The sequence below is a fragment of the Hyla sarda genome, chromosome 2 (genome assembly GCF_029499605.1).
Source record: "Hyla sarda isolate aHylSar1 chromosome 2, aHylSar1.hap1, whole genome shotgun sequence".
Classification (NCBI taxonomy): Eukaryota; Metazoa; Chordata; class Amphibia; order Anura; family Hylidae; genus Hyla; species Hyla sarda.
In genome coordinates, this window is record NC_079190.1 from 51,975,825 (window position 1) to 51,996,069 (window position 20,245).

General features: G+C 43.3%; 1 protein-coding gene across 7 annotated transcripts in view; it reads right to left on the reverse strand.

Moving 5' to 3' along the window:
* Positions 1 to 20,245, reverse strand: part of ATP8A2 (ATPase phospholipid transporting 8A2) — a 955,662-nt gene that overhangs the window by 571,855 nt on the left and 363,562 nt on the right. For all 7 annotated transcript variants that reach the window (XM_056561782.1, XM_056561783.1, XM_056561787.1 and 4 more), the window contains 3 exons: positions 16,112 to 16,184; positions 10,710 to 10,815; positions 5,974 to 6,056 (listed from right to left, as the gene is read on the reverse strand). In XM_056561782.1, coding sequence (XP_056417757.1) covers positions 5,974 to 6,056; positions 10,710 to 10,815; positions 16,112 to 16,184 — 262 coding nt within the window. The remainder of the gene's footprint in view (positions 1 to 5,973; positions 6,057 to 10,709; positions 10,816 to 16,111; positions 16,185 to 20,245) is intronic.

Below are 20,245 nucleotides of genomic sequence, written 5' to 3' on the forward strand. Positions count from 1 at the left end.
GTATAGTGTATGTATAGTGTATGTGTATAGTGTATGTATAGTGTATGTGTATAGTGTATGTGTATAGTGTATGTGTATAGTGTATGTGTATAGTGTATATGTATAGTGTATGTATAGTGTATGTATAGTGTATATGTATAGTGTATGTATAGTGTGTGTATAGTGTATGTATAGTGTATGTATAGTGTATGTACAGTGTATGTGTATAGTGTATGTATAGTGTATATGTATAGTGTATGTATAGTGTGTGTATAGTGTATGTATAGTGTATGTATAGTGTATGTATAGTGTATATGTATAGTGTATGTACAGTGTATGTGTATAGTGTATGTATAGTGTATGTGTATAGTGTATGTATAGTGTATATGTATAGTGTATGTGTATAGTGTATGTATAGTGTATATGTATAGTGTATGTATAGTGTGTGTATAGTGTATGTATAGTGTATGTATAGTGTATGTATAGTGTATATGTATAGTGTATGTACAGTGTATGTGTATAGTGTATGTATAGTGTATGTGTATAGTGTATGTATAGTGTATATGTATAGTGTATGTGTATAGTGTATATGTATAGTGTATATGTATAGTGTATATGTATAGTGTATATGCAAATGAATGGTGACTGTTGTGTGTATGTCTACTATGTTGCAAAATGAATCAGGTGTTGCTGAAATAACTACTGCAATAGATGTGTGAATAAAATTGATGTACTAAATGTCCAGGGTACAACACATTTATTAATCAAATAAAAACCAAATAATTGTTAAGTCAATTTAAACAGTTAGGTAGAAATTTGGAGTAAGAGGGCAGGGCCCTTCCACTCTTTCCCACCTCTTATAATTACCGCTTACCCGTCCTGTGGGCAGGTGGAGCGAGGCTCTGCGAGATGGGGTCCCGATGTCCTGGCGGTGCGGTCTGTCTGCCGATAGGCCGGTCGCCTAGTCCGTGCGCTGGATTTGTCGGTCTCTGTCTCTAAAGGGGTCTCGGTCTTTGTGACAATGTTGGTAATGCTCGGTGCTCCTTGGTGATAGCCGTGGAGCGCTCTGCGATAGCTGTAGGTGGTGACTTGAGATTGTGAACGTGGGGTATCTGGTGGTGGTCTCTGGAGAGGTGTGTCAGGCAGTGTGAGAGTAATCAGACGCGTTTCGGACTATCGTAGTCCTTCCTCAGTGATCATCACTGACACACTTGACACACCTCTCCAGAGACCACCACCAGATACCCCACGTTCACAATCTCAAGTCACCACCTACAGCTATCGCAGAGCGCTCCACGGCTATCACCAAGGAGCACCGAGCATTACCAACATTATCACAAAGACCGAGACCCCTTCAGAGACAGAGACCGACAAATCCAGCGCACGGACTAGGCGACCGGCCTATCGGCAGACAGACCGCACCGCCAGGACATCGGGACCCCATCTCGCAGAGCCTCGCTCCACCTGCCCACAGGACGGGTAAGCGGTACACAGTACCGAAGACTTTATTTTTACGGCCGCCGAGCCACCAATTCATTTGCACTATTGCACAGCCGCTGCGCTGTGTATGCAGGAACCATCTAACTTTACCTTCAGTAGAGACATTGTTATCTATACCCCTGAACCTACGGACTAAGTGACTTGTTATTTATCCCCACCACTGTACTTTATTTAAAAACGGCCGAGCCGTACCTCTGTTTTTCCTGCAACGGTGGGCCCCAGACTGGGGGTCTCCAGAGGTTGCAAGTACACATAAGTGGATCTGCCTCTAACCACCACTGAACTTTCAAACTGAGAGTGTTTTGTCATCTAATCACATATACTGTGTGTTTTATTTCACATCTTTTTATATATCCATCTGTACCTTTTAATTATAACAGGTGGGAAAGAGTGTAAGGGCCCTGCACCCTTACTCCACATTTCTACCTGTTTAAATTGACTTAACAATTATTTTGTTTTTATTTGATTAATAAATGTGTTGTACCCTGGACATTTAGTACATCTATTTTATCCACACATCTATTGCAGTAGTTAGTTCAGCAACACCTGATACATTCATTGCAACATAGTAGACATACACACAACAGTCACCATTCATTTGCATATACACTATACATATACACTATACATACACTATACATACACTATACATATACACTATACATATATACTATACATACACTATACATATACACTATACATACACTATACATATACACTATACATGCACTATACATATACACTATACATGCACTATACATATACACTATACATACACTATACATATACACTATACATCTACCTCTCTATCTTTCCATACTTGATCACCAGCCTTGCATCTAATAAGCATCACACATCCTCCGAGTCATTCTCTAAGCCGCACTATCTATATTTGCATCCATCACTTTGTATCCACTCATTCATTCAACTCCCTGCATCATCTTTTATTCCAGCCACTTCACACCCTTTATTCCCCAGTCCTTGAGATCTCATCCACTACCATCACTAGATTTGTAAATTACTTCTATTAAAAAATCTTAATCCTTACAGTACTTATGAGCTGCTGAAGTTGAGTTGTTCTCTTCTGTCTAAGTGCTCTCTGATGACACCTGTCTCGGGTACCACCCAGTTTAGAAGCAAATCCCCATAGCAAACCTCTTCTACTCTGTGCAGTTCCCAAGACAAGCAGAGATGTCAGCAAAGAGCACTGTTGCCAGATAGAAAACAACAACTCAACTTCAGCAGCTGATAATTATTGAAAGGATTAAGATTTTTTAATAGAAGTAATTTAAAAATCTGTTTTACTTTCTAAAGCCAGTTGATATAAAGACATTTTTTTTTCCTGGATAACCCCTTTAAAGGAACACTGTAGTGCTATACATTTTTTTTTAGGGGATAAATGTCTGATGGCGGGGGGGGGGGGGGGGGGTTGTTGGGGGGGGGGGGTCCGATCTCCTGCCCAGCTCTCCTCATACATGAAGCAATCTCCGCTCTGTGATGAAAAGGTGGTCAAAACGCCCTCTCCATGTATCTCTATGTGAGAGCCAGAGATAGACGAATGCTGTATCTCCGGGATGCATGGAGGGGGCATCTCGGCCTCCGCTTTGTGCGGGGAGGGGGCTACACCATTCCATTCACGAGGAGAGTCGGGGCACCATACAGGGGATTGGGGGGTCCCAGCGGTCACACTCCCCTTGATCAGACACTTATCCCCTTTTTTTTAGTTGGGGGATAAATTGTTAAGCACTACAGTACTCCTTTAAGACTGGCAATCAAGTGTGGGTGACAGACATGGCAGACAACTTGACTCCCGCTGCAAACAGTTTAGTTGTCAATGGCCGTGCATTAAAGTGGGCCTGTTAGCAGGCAATGGGAATGTAAATGAGCACAATAGGGCTAGACAGGGCTAGTGATCAGGATTCCAGACATATCGTTTTTATCTTCATAGTTCTTTCCAGTAGCGAAATATAAGCCTTTTAAGTTGTTATGCAAATGATGTTCAAGTGCCCCAGGGGACGTTTTTTCATCACAGCAAAAGCCTGGGTCCAGCCCATGTCCCCTTTATCTAGTGGCTGTCAGTCTAACTGGGTAGGTGGATGCAAGCAGAATGGGGACAGAGATAAAGAGGAGATGGGCTGGACTTACCTGGGCTCTTGCCATGTAGAGGAATGCCCCCATGGCACTTGAGTCTCATTTGCATAATAACAAAAATATATCTGCATTGGAAAGGACTATGGAGATAAAAAAAAAAAAAAGTATGTCCAAAATCCTGATGATTAACCCTATCAAGCCATGGACTTATTTACACCCCTGTATTCCTGCCGGCAGATAATTCTTTTATTTTATATAGTGCACACAGATTCCGCAGTGCTGTACAATCAATTTGGTAGATCCACTACAAACTGCTGTTTCATTGAAAACTTTGCAGCCATTGACAGTAAACATTTATGGTGCATTCACATCACAATTTGTGCATCTGTTGCATGGCTATGAATTCTAACGCTCAACATTGTATGTAATCGTATCCATGCATGGACCAGCACAGACCCTATTTAATACTATGACCTGAGCGATGTCAGCTAGTGACTACTTATGGGATATTTTCCATTGGTATCCGACATTTGAATCAGACTGAAAAAAAAACATGATTTTCCATTCTTAAAGTCAAATATGCTTGGAAAATGACTTGAATGTAGTCACTAGGTGACTATGGTCAGGTCATAGGATTGAAAGGGTCCATGCCAGTCCATGCATGTACATGATTGCAGTTGATTTGGCAGCTGACTTCACTGACACAGTTAGCAGTGTGGTTTGCGGATGAATGGCAGCCATTTGTGATAAAACAGCAATTTTGTAGCTCAAAACACCTCAAAAATTAAATTTTTTTCATTATTGAGTCCTATTGAACTCAGTGGAAAAGCGGAAGGTACTTCTCATTCGGAAACATTTTGCAACCTTGTACAAGTGTAGTTGAAAAAAAGTGTTCAGCTTTTTACAACATTTTTTTTTTGGATGAAGACATCAGCCATTTTTTACATAGAAAAAAATCTATTTTTTGAGGTTGAAAATGCAGACCAAAAAAGTGGCACATTGCCTCACAGTGTCATAATGAATATACCTAACCCTGCAGAGCTGTTGTTCCTCCATGCCTCAGACAAGTTTAAAGAGTACCTATCACCAAAAAAAACTTTTCATATTTTATTAATCAATGTATTAGAAACAACTTTCTAATTACATGTGATTAACAAAAATGTATATTTTTTATTTATTTTTTTAATTTAAAAAAAATGACCACTAGGGGTCTCCCTACATGCCCCGGCGCATAGATTTCGGATTCATGCCGGCCTGGCCACACGAGTCCGAAATCTCAGTGCAGCCAGACACTGAAGAGCACAGCTCCCCGCCTGTCAATTAGACAGGTGGGAGCAAGCGATGTGACCACAGCACGGCACTCCTGACCTGTCCAGCCGCGTCATCAGGCTGCTCCCCTTGCAAGGAGAGCTGGCGTGGGCTGGCCAAATGTCAGTGTAGCGCACGGCTGCACAGAAAAGGATCGTGTCTGCCTCTCCTAAGTCTGATAGAGGTCTTCAGCAGGGAGCAGCAAGGTAATAGGCATTATATGTATATATATATATATATATATATATATATATATATATATATATATACACAGTATATCTGTGTGAAGAGGAAGAAGGGCGGAAGTGAGCCCCGGCAGGCATCAGATGACTTCCTCCCTAGCTCCCGGCAGGAATTTGAGCATCCACAGGGGATGAAAAAATATTATTTATAGGCAGTTTGGGGTACAAATGAAGACAGGGATAGAGTCAGTGAGAGTCAGGGACAGATGGGGAGGGGGGATTAGGAACAGTTTAGTTGATGATAGGTACTCTTTAAGCTCTGAACAAACAACTCCTTATATAGCCATGTTCACTCGGCAGAATTTCCGAGCAGAAATATTCTGCTCGGAAATTCCGTTGCAGCAGAGTCCCATTGATTTCAGTTGGATTCTGCTGCACCATGCACACGGCAGAATTTCCATGGCTGAAACATCCCGATTTCGGCTTCAAACAATGAACCTGTTTCTATTATTTCTATTTTTTCACTTGAAAATGCATTGCTGTCTATAGAGGTGCCACATTTCTGAGCGGTCCTAGCACTAACAGAACATGCAAATGTGCAGAATATCCACCTGTGTTTTCCAGGTGGACATTTCCCACATTTTCCTCAGTGTGAACATAGACTATCACAGCTTCATAGACTTCTGTGAGAGGGATCATGTAAACACAGTAAACTTCCTTTTATCCAAAATCAATATGACCAGAGCTAGAGCAGATTACAAAATAATCCAAACTGTTGGATATTAATAGAAAAGTACCACTTTATTAAGACTTTCTGGGTGCTGGATGTAAGAAATTAAAAATAAAATGCTGCCATATTGTGTGCAAAAAAAAAAGATGGGTCAATAAAATAAAACAAAATACTTGCACTTACTGCATCTATAATGACGGAGTCTGGGGTTCTGCCGTTGAATGTGTAGCCCAGCTTTCTTGCTCCTTTTACTAGCGCTCCTTCATCTGCAGAACCCAATTACATTGTAATAGAAAATACAGAATAATGTGCACACTTATGTGCTTCATATATGGGGCAGCTTAATGTTTTTATTTACCTGTACATTATGCCTGACGTCTTAAAAAAAAAATCAATAATATGGACAACATATATAGTGTATAACCAATAACCATAACCATATAAACACAAGACATGATATGAATAATTGCCAACAATAAAATTCAATTACAGTGGCCATAAAGATAGCTCTGGTCTTAGTAGAAAATGGGCGATGGGTTTAAATATGAGCAAAACCCAAAAGTGTGTTTCTAACTCTTCTGGGGCTACTGACTAAAGAGATCCGCAGTTGTGGAGACGTGTTATTAGGCAATGCTTCATGGGAAAAAAATATGTAAATTAGCTCTTCTCCAAAGGTACGAAAGCTATCACTCACTAACCATTTATATAGTCTTGTGTTCTTCCTTTTAGAGGAAGTTGTTTTCCAATGGTTCTAAATTCCACTTATTTCCAAAAATTTTACTAAAGCTCAACAGTGTTGTGCTAGAGATGATTGAAAATGATAATGTTCTCTTAGTGATGAGGACTCCATCATTTTTAATACAAAAAGCTAAAATTTGGCTTGGTCTGGCCTAAGAAGAACATCCTGGCCCAGTAGATCCTGGTCCACAGGAGGATCCTCAGATAGGCCCTAAGCTCCTACAAAATATTGGTCCTTAAATGGGCATTCATTTAAACACATTTTTGCTATTGCACTCCTTATGGTAAATAAAAAAAATTCTAATTGACTTAGTTTTTTTTTTTTAAATGACGTTTTCTATCTTTTATTTGTGTTTAAAAAAGCTGCCACTAGGTGTCTCCCTGCTTGTCCGGAGCACATTTCCAACTATCTCTTGCACAGACTTCTGACAGAAGTCCAAATTCAGGAAATGCCATCTGAAGTGCTGAGGGGGGGGGGGGGGGGCAATCATAGCTCATCCCTCTGAACTGCTTTGGGCTGTGTGTAGCAGAGTGAGGGAGGAAGTTCTCCCCTTTATGGCTGCAGATTATGTCAAGCGTGCTGGGGAACGCCCCTTCCCAGTCTATGAATCTGACTTAGAATGAGCAGAAAATACAGAGCAATATCAAGGTAGAAAGGTAAAAAATAATAAAAATAAAGGCAGGGGGTGGTTTATCATGATGGGAGGATTATAACATTTACAAGATCATGACAGGTAGTCTTTAAAGATTTAGCAGAAGGTAAATTCATTTTGAGCTGACTTTGGATCCATGTCACTTGTCACTAGGGTCTTTCTTATGGGATGATTCACAAACACACTATTAGATCTAATTGATAATAAGTCCTGTGTGTACAATGATATAGCAACAGCATACATTACAATGGACTTAGTGGACGGGCACATGTTCTGTATAGATGGGGGGATGGGACCTCAAGATAATAGTGCTGGGCGGTATACCGGTATGAACCGGATACCGTTTTTTTTTCTCCCACGGTATGGATTTTTGCCCATACCGCTATATCAGTCGGGCCCCTCCCCCGGATGAATTGTAGAGCCCAGCGCGGCGCCCTCACTTGTCCCGGTGAGCTTCTCTGGCCCGATTCCGAGAGCGGAATCGGGCCACAGAAGCTAATCCATTTACTGTGTCCCCCCGCTGCGCCTGTCAGCCAGTGTCCCCACCGCTAGCGGGATCCATGTGCCCACTAGTGGTGTCAAATGTGCCCCCCGCGAGCGCGATCATTACATCACCGCTAGCGGGGTCCCTGTGCCCACTAGCGGTGTCAAATGTGCCTCCCGCGAGCGCTACCATCACCGCTAGCGGGGTCCCTGTGCCCACTAGCAGTGTCACAAGAATGCCGAGCGCGGCTCTGTTCCCCGTCCCTGTCAGCTCTCAGGGTACTGGAACAGATTTAAAAGCCTCGCGCGCAGCTAATGTAGTACTGTGCATGCGCAGTACTACGCAAATAGCGTAGGGCTAATGCTAGGCTCCTAGCGCTGCCTACGTTAGCCCTACGCTATTTGCGTAGTGCTGCGCCTGCGCAGTACTACGTTAGCCGCGCGCGAGGCTTTTAAATCTGTTCCCGTACCCTGACAGCTGACAGGGACGGGGAACAGGGCCGCGCTCTGCATTCTTGTGACACTGCTGGTGGGCACAGGAACCGCGCTAACGGTGATGGTAGCGCTCGCGGGACGCATTGTTGAGACACCGCTAGTGGGCACAGGGACCCCGCTAGCGGTGATAGTAGCGATGGCACTCGCGGGGGGCATATTTGACACCGCTAGTGGGCACAGGGGGGGTGGCAGGGGGGGGGGTACAGGCGATAATACCGTGATACCGCGATAATAAAATAAAAAAACGTGATATTAATTTTAGGCCATACCGCCCAGCACTACAAGATAATATCTTTGGATTGATTCAACTTACTCTATTCTGATACTCAACAAATATCCAGAATCTTGAGGTTCCCCTGGCAAACAAGTAGGCTAAAGTCCAGAGACAGAATCAAGAAAAAGTTCATTTTTGACAATGGCATTTTAGAAGCTAACAGCAACTTCCCCAGGTGACCCTGCAGTCATGCTCCTGAATATATGTCCTCCTCTTGCTAAATTTTTTTAAGAATACTGCAAGGTGCTAGTTGTTTTATTCTAGATGCACTGGAGCAATATTAGTTGTGAAGCTGGACATAATGGGGGGCAACCCTATGTATATGAATTCTCTGGGTGGAGGTCTGACCTCTAGGAACCTTTACCAATACCTAGATTTGGAGTTACAGCATTTTGAAAAAAAAGATTTGTATTAAAAAGTATTCAGTATTTTAAGTATGGGAGATCTCCAGTCTTCTTACTCATCCCACTCTTCCCATATTGCCTTATACCTGATTAAACCTCTCCTGGAGTTACCAGCACACGATTCCTCATATTTCTTAACCTTAAGGACTAACCTGTTCCATTCTATTATATTTGGACCCGTATTCTCAAAAAGTCCTCTCACGATAACCACCTTAGCCAACATAAGAATACGATTTACTACCGTATTTTTCGCCGTATAAGACGCTCTTTTTCTTCCCCAAAACTGGGGGGAAAAAGTTGGTGCGTCTTATACGATGAATAAACCCCTATCGCGGCGGTCCCTGCGACCATCAACGGCCGGGACCCGCGGCTAATACAGGACATCACCGATCGTGGTGATGCCCTGTATTAACCCTTCAGATGCGGCGATCAAAGCTGACCGCCGCGTCTGAAGGGAAAGTGACACTAACCCGGCTGTTCAGTCGGGCTGTTCGGGACCGCCGCGATTTCACCGCGGCGGTCCCGAACAGCCCGACTGAATAGCCGGGTTAGTGCTTACAGGACACCGGGAGGGACCTTACCTGCCTCCTCGGTGTCTTCTCCGTTCAGGGATCCCCTGTATGGCCGGCACTCTCCTTCCTCGTCGTCGCGTACGTGCGTCGGCGTGCGTAACGACGTGATGGCGGCGACGGAGAGCGAGGATACCCGGCCGGCAGCAGAGACGTTCCGGAGCGACGGGGACACGGCGACAGCGATGGAGCGACATCCAGGGCAGCGGTGACGGGTCCGGAGCGGCGGGGACACGTGAGTATTACCTCCTATGCAGGGGTCTTCAATCTGCGGACCTCCAGATGTTGCAAAACTACAACTCCCAGCATGCCCGGACAGCTGGGAGTTGTAGTTTTGCAACATCTGGAGGTCCGCAGGTTGAAGACCACTATTGGGTTCAAAATCTTTATTTTTTAAGATTTTGCCCCTAAAAATTGGGTGCGTCTTATACGCCGGTGCGTCCTATAGGGCGAAAAATACGGTAAGTCTCGACGTTTCCCAACATTTCACAGATTACCTAAAATAACCTCTGTGCCCAGCCTTTCTTTCTTAAGATTAATTTTATTCCCAATAGTCTGAAATATCTTCGCCCAGAATTCTCTCACCATTGGTCATGTCCACAATAAATGAATCAAATCTGTATCTAATGTACCACACTTAGGGCAGTCTGACTTCTCCTGACATCCTATCTTTTTTAATTGTACCGGTGAGCAATACAAATGGTGAATTATTCTTAATTGCATAAACTGGTGCCTTTTGTTAATTGAGCATTTTTTTAACGTTCCTGAGAATGTTCTCCCATGCTTCCTTTGTAATTGGACCAAGGACGGTCTCCCATCTCCTCTTTTTATTTTCTTGAAACTTAACCGGCACAGTTTTCAAGAGTAATCTATATACAAAATGTAACCTCCTACCCCCCTCTAAATTCATATAATCTATCACCTCGTGTGTAAATATCTTAAATTTCCCTTTCTTTTTTTTTTTTTTTCTTCTTTTGACAGGGATAGTAGGGAAGGGTTTCTATGAATAAATTATGTGTTATGTGTCATACTATACTTTTTATGATATTTTGTATGCGGAAGTTGTAATAAAAATTTTAAAAATTTAAATTTAAAATTAAATAAAATTAAAAAAGATTAAATTAAAATAAAAAAAAGAAGGTGCCCAAGTGAGTGGACCCTCTTCAATTAAAAATTCCTAAAGCAAATAAAATAAAATAAAGCATGTGACAAATTGTTTTCAAAATGTCAATCACTTCTATTAAAATTATTATTTGCATGATAACAAACACAGGAGAATAACACCATAAGCATGATCGCTCACCTGGGGAGGAGGCCTGATAGATTATTTTATCGTCCTCTTTTTCGGGGACCACCGTGTGACACACAGCCAGTAATGTAAGGAATTCCTTTATCACCAATGCTGTTGGCTGTAATAAACATGTATAGTTATTTATTTCTGGGACTGTACAAACTAACAGGAAGCAATGATATTCACCAATGTTGAATGGTTTAAAGGGGTACTCCGGTGGAAAACTTTTTTTTTTTTTTTTAAATCAACTAGGGCCAGAAAGTTAAACAGTTCCAGTACTTATTAGCTGCTGAATTCTTTTCTTTTTGGAACACAGTGCTCTCTGCTGACATCTCTATCCATTTTAGGAAATGTCCAGAGCAGGAGAGGTTTTCTATGGGGATTTCCTCCTACTCTGGACAGTTCTTAAAATGGACAGAGATGTCAGCAGAGAGCACTGTGCTTGTGATGTCAGCAGACAGCTCTGTGTTCCAAAAAGAAAATAATTTCCTCTGTAGTATTAAGCAGCTAATAAGTACTGGAAGGATTACGATTTTTTAATAGAAGTCATTTACAAATCTGTTTAACTTTCCGGCACCAGTTGATTTAAAAAAAAAAAGTTTTCCACCAGAGTACCCCTTTAACTTATTTCCATACACCCTATTAGGGTGATCTAAAATTCATAGGAGAGGGGCGGTTCAGTTCAGGAAGTCTGGATGATACAACAGGTCTGGGAATTATATTTCATGATTTCAATAAAAAAAATATGTAATACTTCTTTACTCCTGTGGGGGTGCTACAGGGAAAACTAACACTGGCTGCTGGGTTCTCTCATAGAGGGTACAGCACCCTAATCCAAAAGGGATTGCTCAAAGGGATTGTTCTGCAAGGATTTTCCCACCACAGTGATGATATATGACTTAAACCAACACCTACAGACTTGTGGGGTTCCAAACTCTGCATAGCCAAGTTCCCATGGGCGGATTACATGTGGAATTTCTGCAGTGTATTTGCTGCAGAAAATCCGCTGCGGATTTTGCTATCATTGACTTCATGGGTCAGCAGAAAATACGCATTAGAGGCAGAATTGCAGATTTTCCTTCGGAACCATTGAAGTCAATGGTAGCTAAATACGCTGCAGATTTTCCAAAGCAAATACGATGCAGGAATTGGGCAGGTAATCCACACGTCTGAACGTACCCTAAGGGTCTATTCACAGAGTGGAATTTCTGCTTGTGGAATTCCGCCTCAAATTCAAGCTCATAGACTTCTATAGGATTCCGCACTCTCATTCAACCTTGTGGAATTTCAGAAGGTTGAATGGGAGTGCGGAATCCCATAGAAGTCTATGGGCTTTAATTTGAAGTGAAATTCCACAAGCAAAATTCCTCCATGTGAATAGACACTTAGGGTATGTTCACAAAAATACTGCAGATTTGTAGCAGATTTTGACTTCCTTATCAAAGTTAAGAAAACCTGCAGCAAATCTACAGAAAAACTTCAGCCTATCTGCAATGTATAAACACACTCTTGGGCCTTGTTCAGACTACGGAAAGTCCGCAAGGAATTTCCATGAAAACATTATTGGTGCATTCCGCCAGTGGCGTAGCGTGGGTTGTCAGCACCCGGGGCAAGGCAAGTAATTTGCGCCCCCTAACCCGTGGATTTTAGCACTCGAGTCTCTTCCACTAGATTAGTTAAAGAAACCCTTACCCCCTAAGCACATGTATTGTTTGTTATGAAAATACTGATGTCATTAAAGTAAAATGCATCTAAATACAAGTTTATTTTCAAACACTTTATTGAGTGCGAACATGACACATTCTCCACATTATCAGCGGGTCTATGAATACAAATCTACAAATGTAGTAACCGAGCACGGGCCGCGCTATTATATGTCGTCTCACAACCATCGGAAACCACAAAAAATATCAAGAACAAAACTAAACATCAAAATGGAACCAAACCCTGGAGATGATCCAAGGCACATGACTTTGGGTATTATAAGTAAGCGGCAAATGTCAGGGGGGCATTATATGTGCATTATATGGGCACATGACAGGGGGCCCCTGTCATGTGCCCCCACATATATTGCCCCCTGACATGTGCCCCTCACATATAATGCCCCTGTCATGTGCCCCCACATATAATGTCCCCTGTCCTGTGCCCCTCGCTTATAATGCCCCATGTCCTGTGCCCCTCACATATAATGCCCCCCTGACATGTGCCCCTCACATATAATGCCCCCTGAGGGGGCAGGACAGGGGGCATTATATGTGAAGGGCACATGTCAGGGGGGGCATTATATGTGAGGGGCACAGGACATGGGGTATTATATATGAGGGGCACATGACAGGGGGGGTCCTGTCATGTGCCCCCACATATAATGCCCCCCTGACATGTGCCCCTTACTCATCATTTGCCCCTCTCACTTATAATTTGCTCCCCTTTCTCCCGCCCGTCACCTTTCTCCCACGCTGCGGCTGCTCCATTCCTGCAGTCAGTGAGAGCCGCGGGGACGTGATCTCCGGGCGCCGGCGCAATGATTTGATGTCATCGCGCCGGCCTGCCGTGATTGGCTCTCACTGACTGCAGGAATGGAGCAGCCGCGGCGTGTGATAGCAAGGTGACTGGCGTGAGAAAGGGGTGGTGGAGCGGGACAGCCGACAGCTCCCGCTCCACCATGCGATAGTTCAGGAAGAGGAGCAACAATCTCGGGGGGGGGGGGGGGGGGGGGCGACCCGGCGGCTAGGATCGGATTCGCACAGCCAGCACTGCAGAGAGAGTGAGTGAGCCAGGCAGGGGCAGAGAGCTGCGAGTGCGAGCGCCCCCCCCCCCCCCCCGGATGTTGCGCCCGGTGCGGCCGCCCCCCCTCCCCCTGCACCCCTCACGCTACGCCTGTGCATTCCGCTCACAGCAGCCTCCTCCAGCATTGGCTCCTTTTTTCTATGGCTATATGCTGCGCACAGTAAAGCTAGGTTCACACTACGGAATTTCTGGGTGGAATTCCGCTTTGAATTCCCCGTGGGAACTGGCAATAGGATTCCGCTGCACAGTGAACACTACGGAATTTCAGCGGCGGACATTCAGCCCCTGAAATTCTGCCATCGACAGGATGATCTCGGTTAATCTTTCAGCGGATTATGCCAGGAATACATTGTTGTCTATGGGGACAGCAATGTACGTGCAGTCCAGCTTCAGGACTTGTACTGTAACCTCGACAAAAAGAAAATGAATAAAAATAAATAAATTTAACCTAAAAACCATCTAAAATATTATGCAGATGAGCCCTAAATTAAAATGACAGCTCCGAGCACTCTGTCTGACGGTCCCAAAGGCCTGTAAAACTATAGAAAGTTCTCTTTTTACCCACGGTACTAACCACATAACTGAAAAAGGTATAAAAAATTTGTAAAAGCTAAAAATAACAAGAGAAAATCAGGATGACAGTCCCAGAGCTGTCAGCACGGTCTCTGCTGAATAGTATCACATTCCTGACAAATGTGTTTTATAGACATCAGACACCTCGGAGGGCCACAGAGAGATGAGGGGGCAGCCTCCCCAGCAGCACATACCCATCAAGTGTAACCCTATATAGCTCCTCAGCTCCACCATATATATATGGAATGCCTAAAATACCATTATAACACCTCGGATAGCAGAAGCAATTTAATGATTGTCCTGACTTGTCAGTATTTAGGATCTTCCTCCGAGATATCTGATCCTCTCTATACTATATAAAGGCACTGCTAATATTAAACTGTGGGGTCTATGGGGGAAATGGATCAAAACCTGAGGGAAAGTGGAGCAGTAGTCAAATTATCCTATGCACAAGTTTTGATAAATCTCCTCAATTGGATACATACATACATACATTTTGGGAACTACTACCCTCATCATAACCCAAAACCTCCCTGTCAGTGCACACCACATATGCGTATTATTGGGATTGTTGAATTTGCTTTAAAGGGGGAATTCCAAGTATTCAAAAAAAAAAGGGGATAAGATGTATGAACGCAGGGGTGCAACTGCTGGGGACCCCCGAAATCTCGGTGCAACCCCCGGCATTCTGTGCTGGGTGCTGTCTCCTAAACAGGGAAGTGATGTATTGGTCATGCCCCCTAGTGACTACACAACACGCCCCCTCCATTCAAGTCTATGGGAGCAGGTCATGTCCCATAGACATGAATGGAAGGGGCGCGGTGTGACATCACTAGGGGGGCGTGGCCGTGTCATCACACCTTGCCCCCTCCATTCATGTCTATGGGAGGGGGCGTGACGGACGTCACGCCCCCTCCCATAGACATGAATGGAGGGGGGGTGTTGTGTAGTCACTAGGGGGCGTGACCTTGACATCACACCACACCCTCTCCATTCATGTCTATGGGAGGGGCGTGGTGTGTAGTCACTAGGGGGCGTGACCGTGATGTCACATCCCTGTTTATGAGACAGTGCCTGACACAGAATGACGGGGGCTGCACAGAGTTCACGGGGGTCCCCAGCAGCGGCCTCCCTGTGATCACACATCTTATCCCCAATATATTGGATAGGGGATAAGATGTATGAAGATGGAATACCCCTTTAAACCATTGGCTAGTACCTGTACACTGACTAGCATTCATTGCACAATGGAGTCTTCCACTAACCAATACCAGAAGTTTCATTTTGCCAAAACTGGTGGTAGTTTTTCACTTTTTAAGAAAGTTATGTCTCAAAGTTTTGGGCCATGTTTTGCCTAAAAAATGCTGGAAAAAACGTAGTGGAAAAATGTAGATATGAAATGTCCATGCAGGGAGGATTCAAGGTGCATATTCATGGGAAGGTCAGATAAGATGTAAGGTGCAAAATGACCCGAAGATCAGGCGCTGTTCCAGGTTCCAAAATTAAGAAGCCAAGGCAGATGTAACGATAAAAGTACCAGCAGGTACTATATTTATTAATTCAAGGACCAATGACGCGTTTCAGAGGTGAAACCCTCCTTTCTCAGATTGGCTAATCTGAGGAAGGAGGGTTTCACCTCCGAAAATTAATAAATATAGTACCTGCTGGTACTTTAATCGTTACATCTGCATTGGCTTCTTAATTTTAGAACCTGAAACAGGGCCTGATCTTCGGGTCATTTTGCATCTATCTCATTATTCGAAACAGGATTGGATCTTCCACCCCTGTGACCCACTGGGCTTTGGAGTTTCATTCCCTCAAAGGCTTCGTCTATACCCCTTAAAGGGTGATAAGCGCTGATTATTTGCTATAAGGTGAGCGGCCAACCGAAAGGCTGGTGCCCCTCCCCCATCCCTGAGTTCACCTGGTGTCTTGGGTAATCCCTCTTTTTTTCTCTTTCTTTTCAGATAAGATGTACGGCCAGCTTTATACGTGTATTCACTTATTTATTGAAAAGTCCATACTAACATAGCTTTACACTTGTCAATACTTACACTTTCCCCTTCAATGTTTTGGAAAAGCTTTGGGTCATCAAAGTCACAGGATTCACTTGTCGTTGGCAACTGGCTGAAGACAAAATATGGCATCACAATTATTATTTCTTTTTAGTAAAGGTTTTCATACACATACATTGTATATGAATTTGCCAATCCAGATAGTCTTTATGATAGTGGTGGTGTGGGCATTATAGAGTACCTCCCATAAGTGAGTCCACCCCCCACATTATATACAGTATCCCCCATAAGGGAGTCCACCCCTCACATTATATATACAGTATATCCCATAAGTGAGTCCACCCCTCACATTATATATACAGTATCTCCCATAAGTGACTCCACCCCTCACATTATATACAGTATCTCCCATAAGTGACTCCACCCCTCACATTATATATACAGTATATCCCATAAGTGACTCCACCTCTCACATTATATATACAGTATCTCCCATAAGTGAGTCCACCCCTCACATTATATATACAGTATCTCCCATAAGTGACTCCACCCCTCACATTATATACAGTACCTCCCATAAGTGACTCCACCCCTCACATTATATACAGTACCTCCCATAAGTGACTCCACCCCTCACATTATATACAGTATCCCCCATAAGGGAGTCCACCCCTCACATTATATATACAGTATCTCCCATAAGTGAGTCCACCCCTCACATTATATATACAGTACCTCCCATAAGTGACTCCACCCCTCACATTATATATACAGTATCTCCCATAAGTGAGTCCACCCTTCACATTATATATACAGTACCTCCCATAAGTGACTCCACCCCTCACATTATATACAGTACCTCCCATAAGTGACTCCACCCCTCACATTATATACAGTATCCCCCATAAGGGAGTCCACCCCTCACATTATATATACAGTATCTCCCATAAGTGAGTCCACCACTCACATTATATATACAGTATCTCCCATAAGTGAGTCCACCTCCCACATTATATACAGTACCTCCCATAAGTGAGTCCACCCCTCACATTATATACAGTATCTCCCATAAGTGAGTCCACCTCCCACATTATATACAGTATATCCCATAAGTGAGTCCACCCCTCACATTATATATACAGTATATCCCATAAGTGAGTCCACCCCTCACATTATATACAGTATCTCCCATAAGTGAGTCCACCCCTCACATTATATATACAGTATCTCCCATAAGTGACTCCACCCCTCACATTATATATACAGTATCTCCCATAAGTGAGTCCACCCCTCACATTATATACACAGTATCTCCCATAAGTGACTCCACCCCTCACATTATATATACAGTACCTCCCATAAGTGAGTCCACCCCTCACATTATATACAGTATCTCCCATAAGTGACTCCACCTCCCACATTATATACAGTATCTCAAATAAGTGACTCCACCCCTCACATTATATATACAGTATCTCCCATAAGTGAGTCCACCCCTCACATTATATACAGTATCTCCCATAAGTGAGTCCACCCCTCACATTATATATACAGTATCTCCCATAAGTGACTCCACCCCTCACATTATATACAGTACCTCCCATAAGTGACTCCACCCCTCACATTATATACAGTACCTCCCATAAGTGACTCCACCCCTCACATTATATACAGTATCCCCCATAAGGGAGTCCACCCCTCACATTATATATACAGTATCTCCCATAAGTGAGTCCACCCCTCACATTATATATACAGTACCTCCCATAAGTGACTCCACCCCTCACATTATATATACAGTATCTCCCATAAGTGAGTCCACCCTTCACATTATATATACAGTACCTCCCATAAGTGACTCCACCCCTCACATTATATACAGTACCTCCCATAAGTGACTCCACCCCTCACATTATATACAGTATCCCCCATAAGGGAGTCCACCCCTCACATTATATATACAGTATCTCCCATAAGTGAGTCCACCACTCACATTATATATACAGTATCTCCCATAAGTGAGTCCACCTCCCACATTATATACAGTACCTCCCATAAGTGAGTCCACCCCTCACATTATATACAGTATCTCCCATAAGTGAGTCCACCTCCCACATTATATACAGTATATCCCATAAGTGAGTCCACCCCTCACATTATATATACAGTATCTCCCATAAGTGAGTCCACCCCTCACATTATATATACAGTATCTCCCATAAGTGACTCCACCCCTCACATTATATATACAGTATCTCCCATAAGTGAGTCCACCCCTCACATTATATACACAGTATCTCCCATAAGTGACTCCACCCCTCACATTATATATACAGTACCTCCCATAAGTGAGTCCACCCCTCACATTATATACAGTAACTCCCATAAGTGACTCCACCTCCCACATTATATACAGTATCTCAAATAAGTGACTCCACCCCTCACATTATATATACAGTATCTCCCATAAGTGAGTCCACCCCTCACATTATATACAGTATCTCCCATAAGTGAGTCCACCCCTCACATTATATATACAGTATCTCCCATAAGTGACTCCACCCCTCACATTATATACAGTATCTCCCATAAGTGAGTCCACCTCCCACATTATATACAGTATCTCCCATAAGTGAGTCCACCCCTCACATTATATACAGTATCTCCCATAAGTGAGTCCACCCCTCACATTATATACACAGTATCTCCCATAAGTGACTCCACCCCTCACATTATATATACAGTACCTCCCATAAGTGAGTCCACCCCTCACATTATATACAGTATCTCCCATAAGTGAGTCCACCTCCCACATTATATACAGTATCTCCCATAAGTGAGTCCACCCCTCACATTATATACACAGTATCTCCCATAAGTGACTCCACCCCTCACATTATATATACAGTACCTCCCATAAGTGAGTCCACCCCTCACATTATATACAGTATCTCCCATAAGTGAGTCCACCTCCCACATTATATACAGTATCTCCCATAAGTGAGTCCACCCCACACATTATATATACAGTATCTCCCATAAGTGAGTCCACCCCTCACATTATATATACAGTATCTCCCATAAGTGAGTCCACCCCTCACATTATATATACAGTATATCCCATAAGTGATTCCACCCCTCACATTATATATATACAGTATCTCCCATAAGTGAGTCCACCCCTCACATTATATATACAGTATCTCCCATAAGGGAGTCCACCCCTCACATTATATATACAGTATCTCCCATAAGTGAGTCCACCCCTCACATTATATACAGTATCCCCCATAAGGGAGTCCACCCCTCACATTATATATACAGTATATCCCATAAGTGAGTCCACCCCTCACATTATATATACAGTATCTCCCATAAGTGACTCCACCCCTCACATTATATACAGTATCTCCCATAAGTGACTCCACCCCTCACATTATATATACAGTATATCCCATAAGTGACTCCACCTCTCACATTATATATACAGTATCTCCCATAAGTGAGTCCACCCCTCACATTATATATACAGTATCTCCCATAAGTGACTCCACCCCTCACATTATATACAGTACCTCCCATAAGTGACTCCACCCCTCACATTATATACAGTACCTCCCATAAGTGACTCCACCCCTCACATTATATACAGTATCCCCCATAAGGGAGTCCACCCCTCACATTATATATACAGTATCTCCCATAAGTGAGTCCACCCCTCACATTATATATACAGTACCTCCCATAAGTGACTCCACCCCTCACATTATATATACAGTATCTCCCATAAGTGAGTCCACCCCTCACATTATATATACAGTACCTCCCATAAGTGACTCCACCCCTCACATTATATACAGTACCTCCCATAAGTGACTCCACCCCTCACATTATATACAGTATCCCCCATAAGGGAGTCCACCCCTCACATTATATATACAGTATCTCCCATAAGTGAGTCCACCACTCACATTATATATACAGTATCTCCCATAAGTGAGTCCACCTCCCACATTATATACAGTACCTCCCATAAGTGAGTCCACCCCTCACATTATATACAGTATCTCCCATAAGTGAGTCCACCTCCCACATTATATACAGTATATCCCATAAGTGAGTCCACCCCTCACATTATATATACAGTATCTCCCATAAGGGAATCCACCCCTC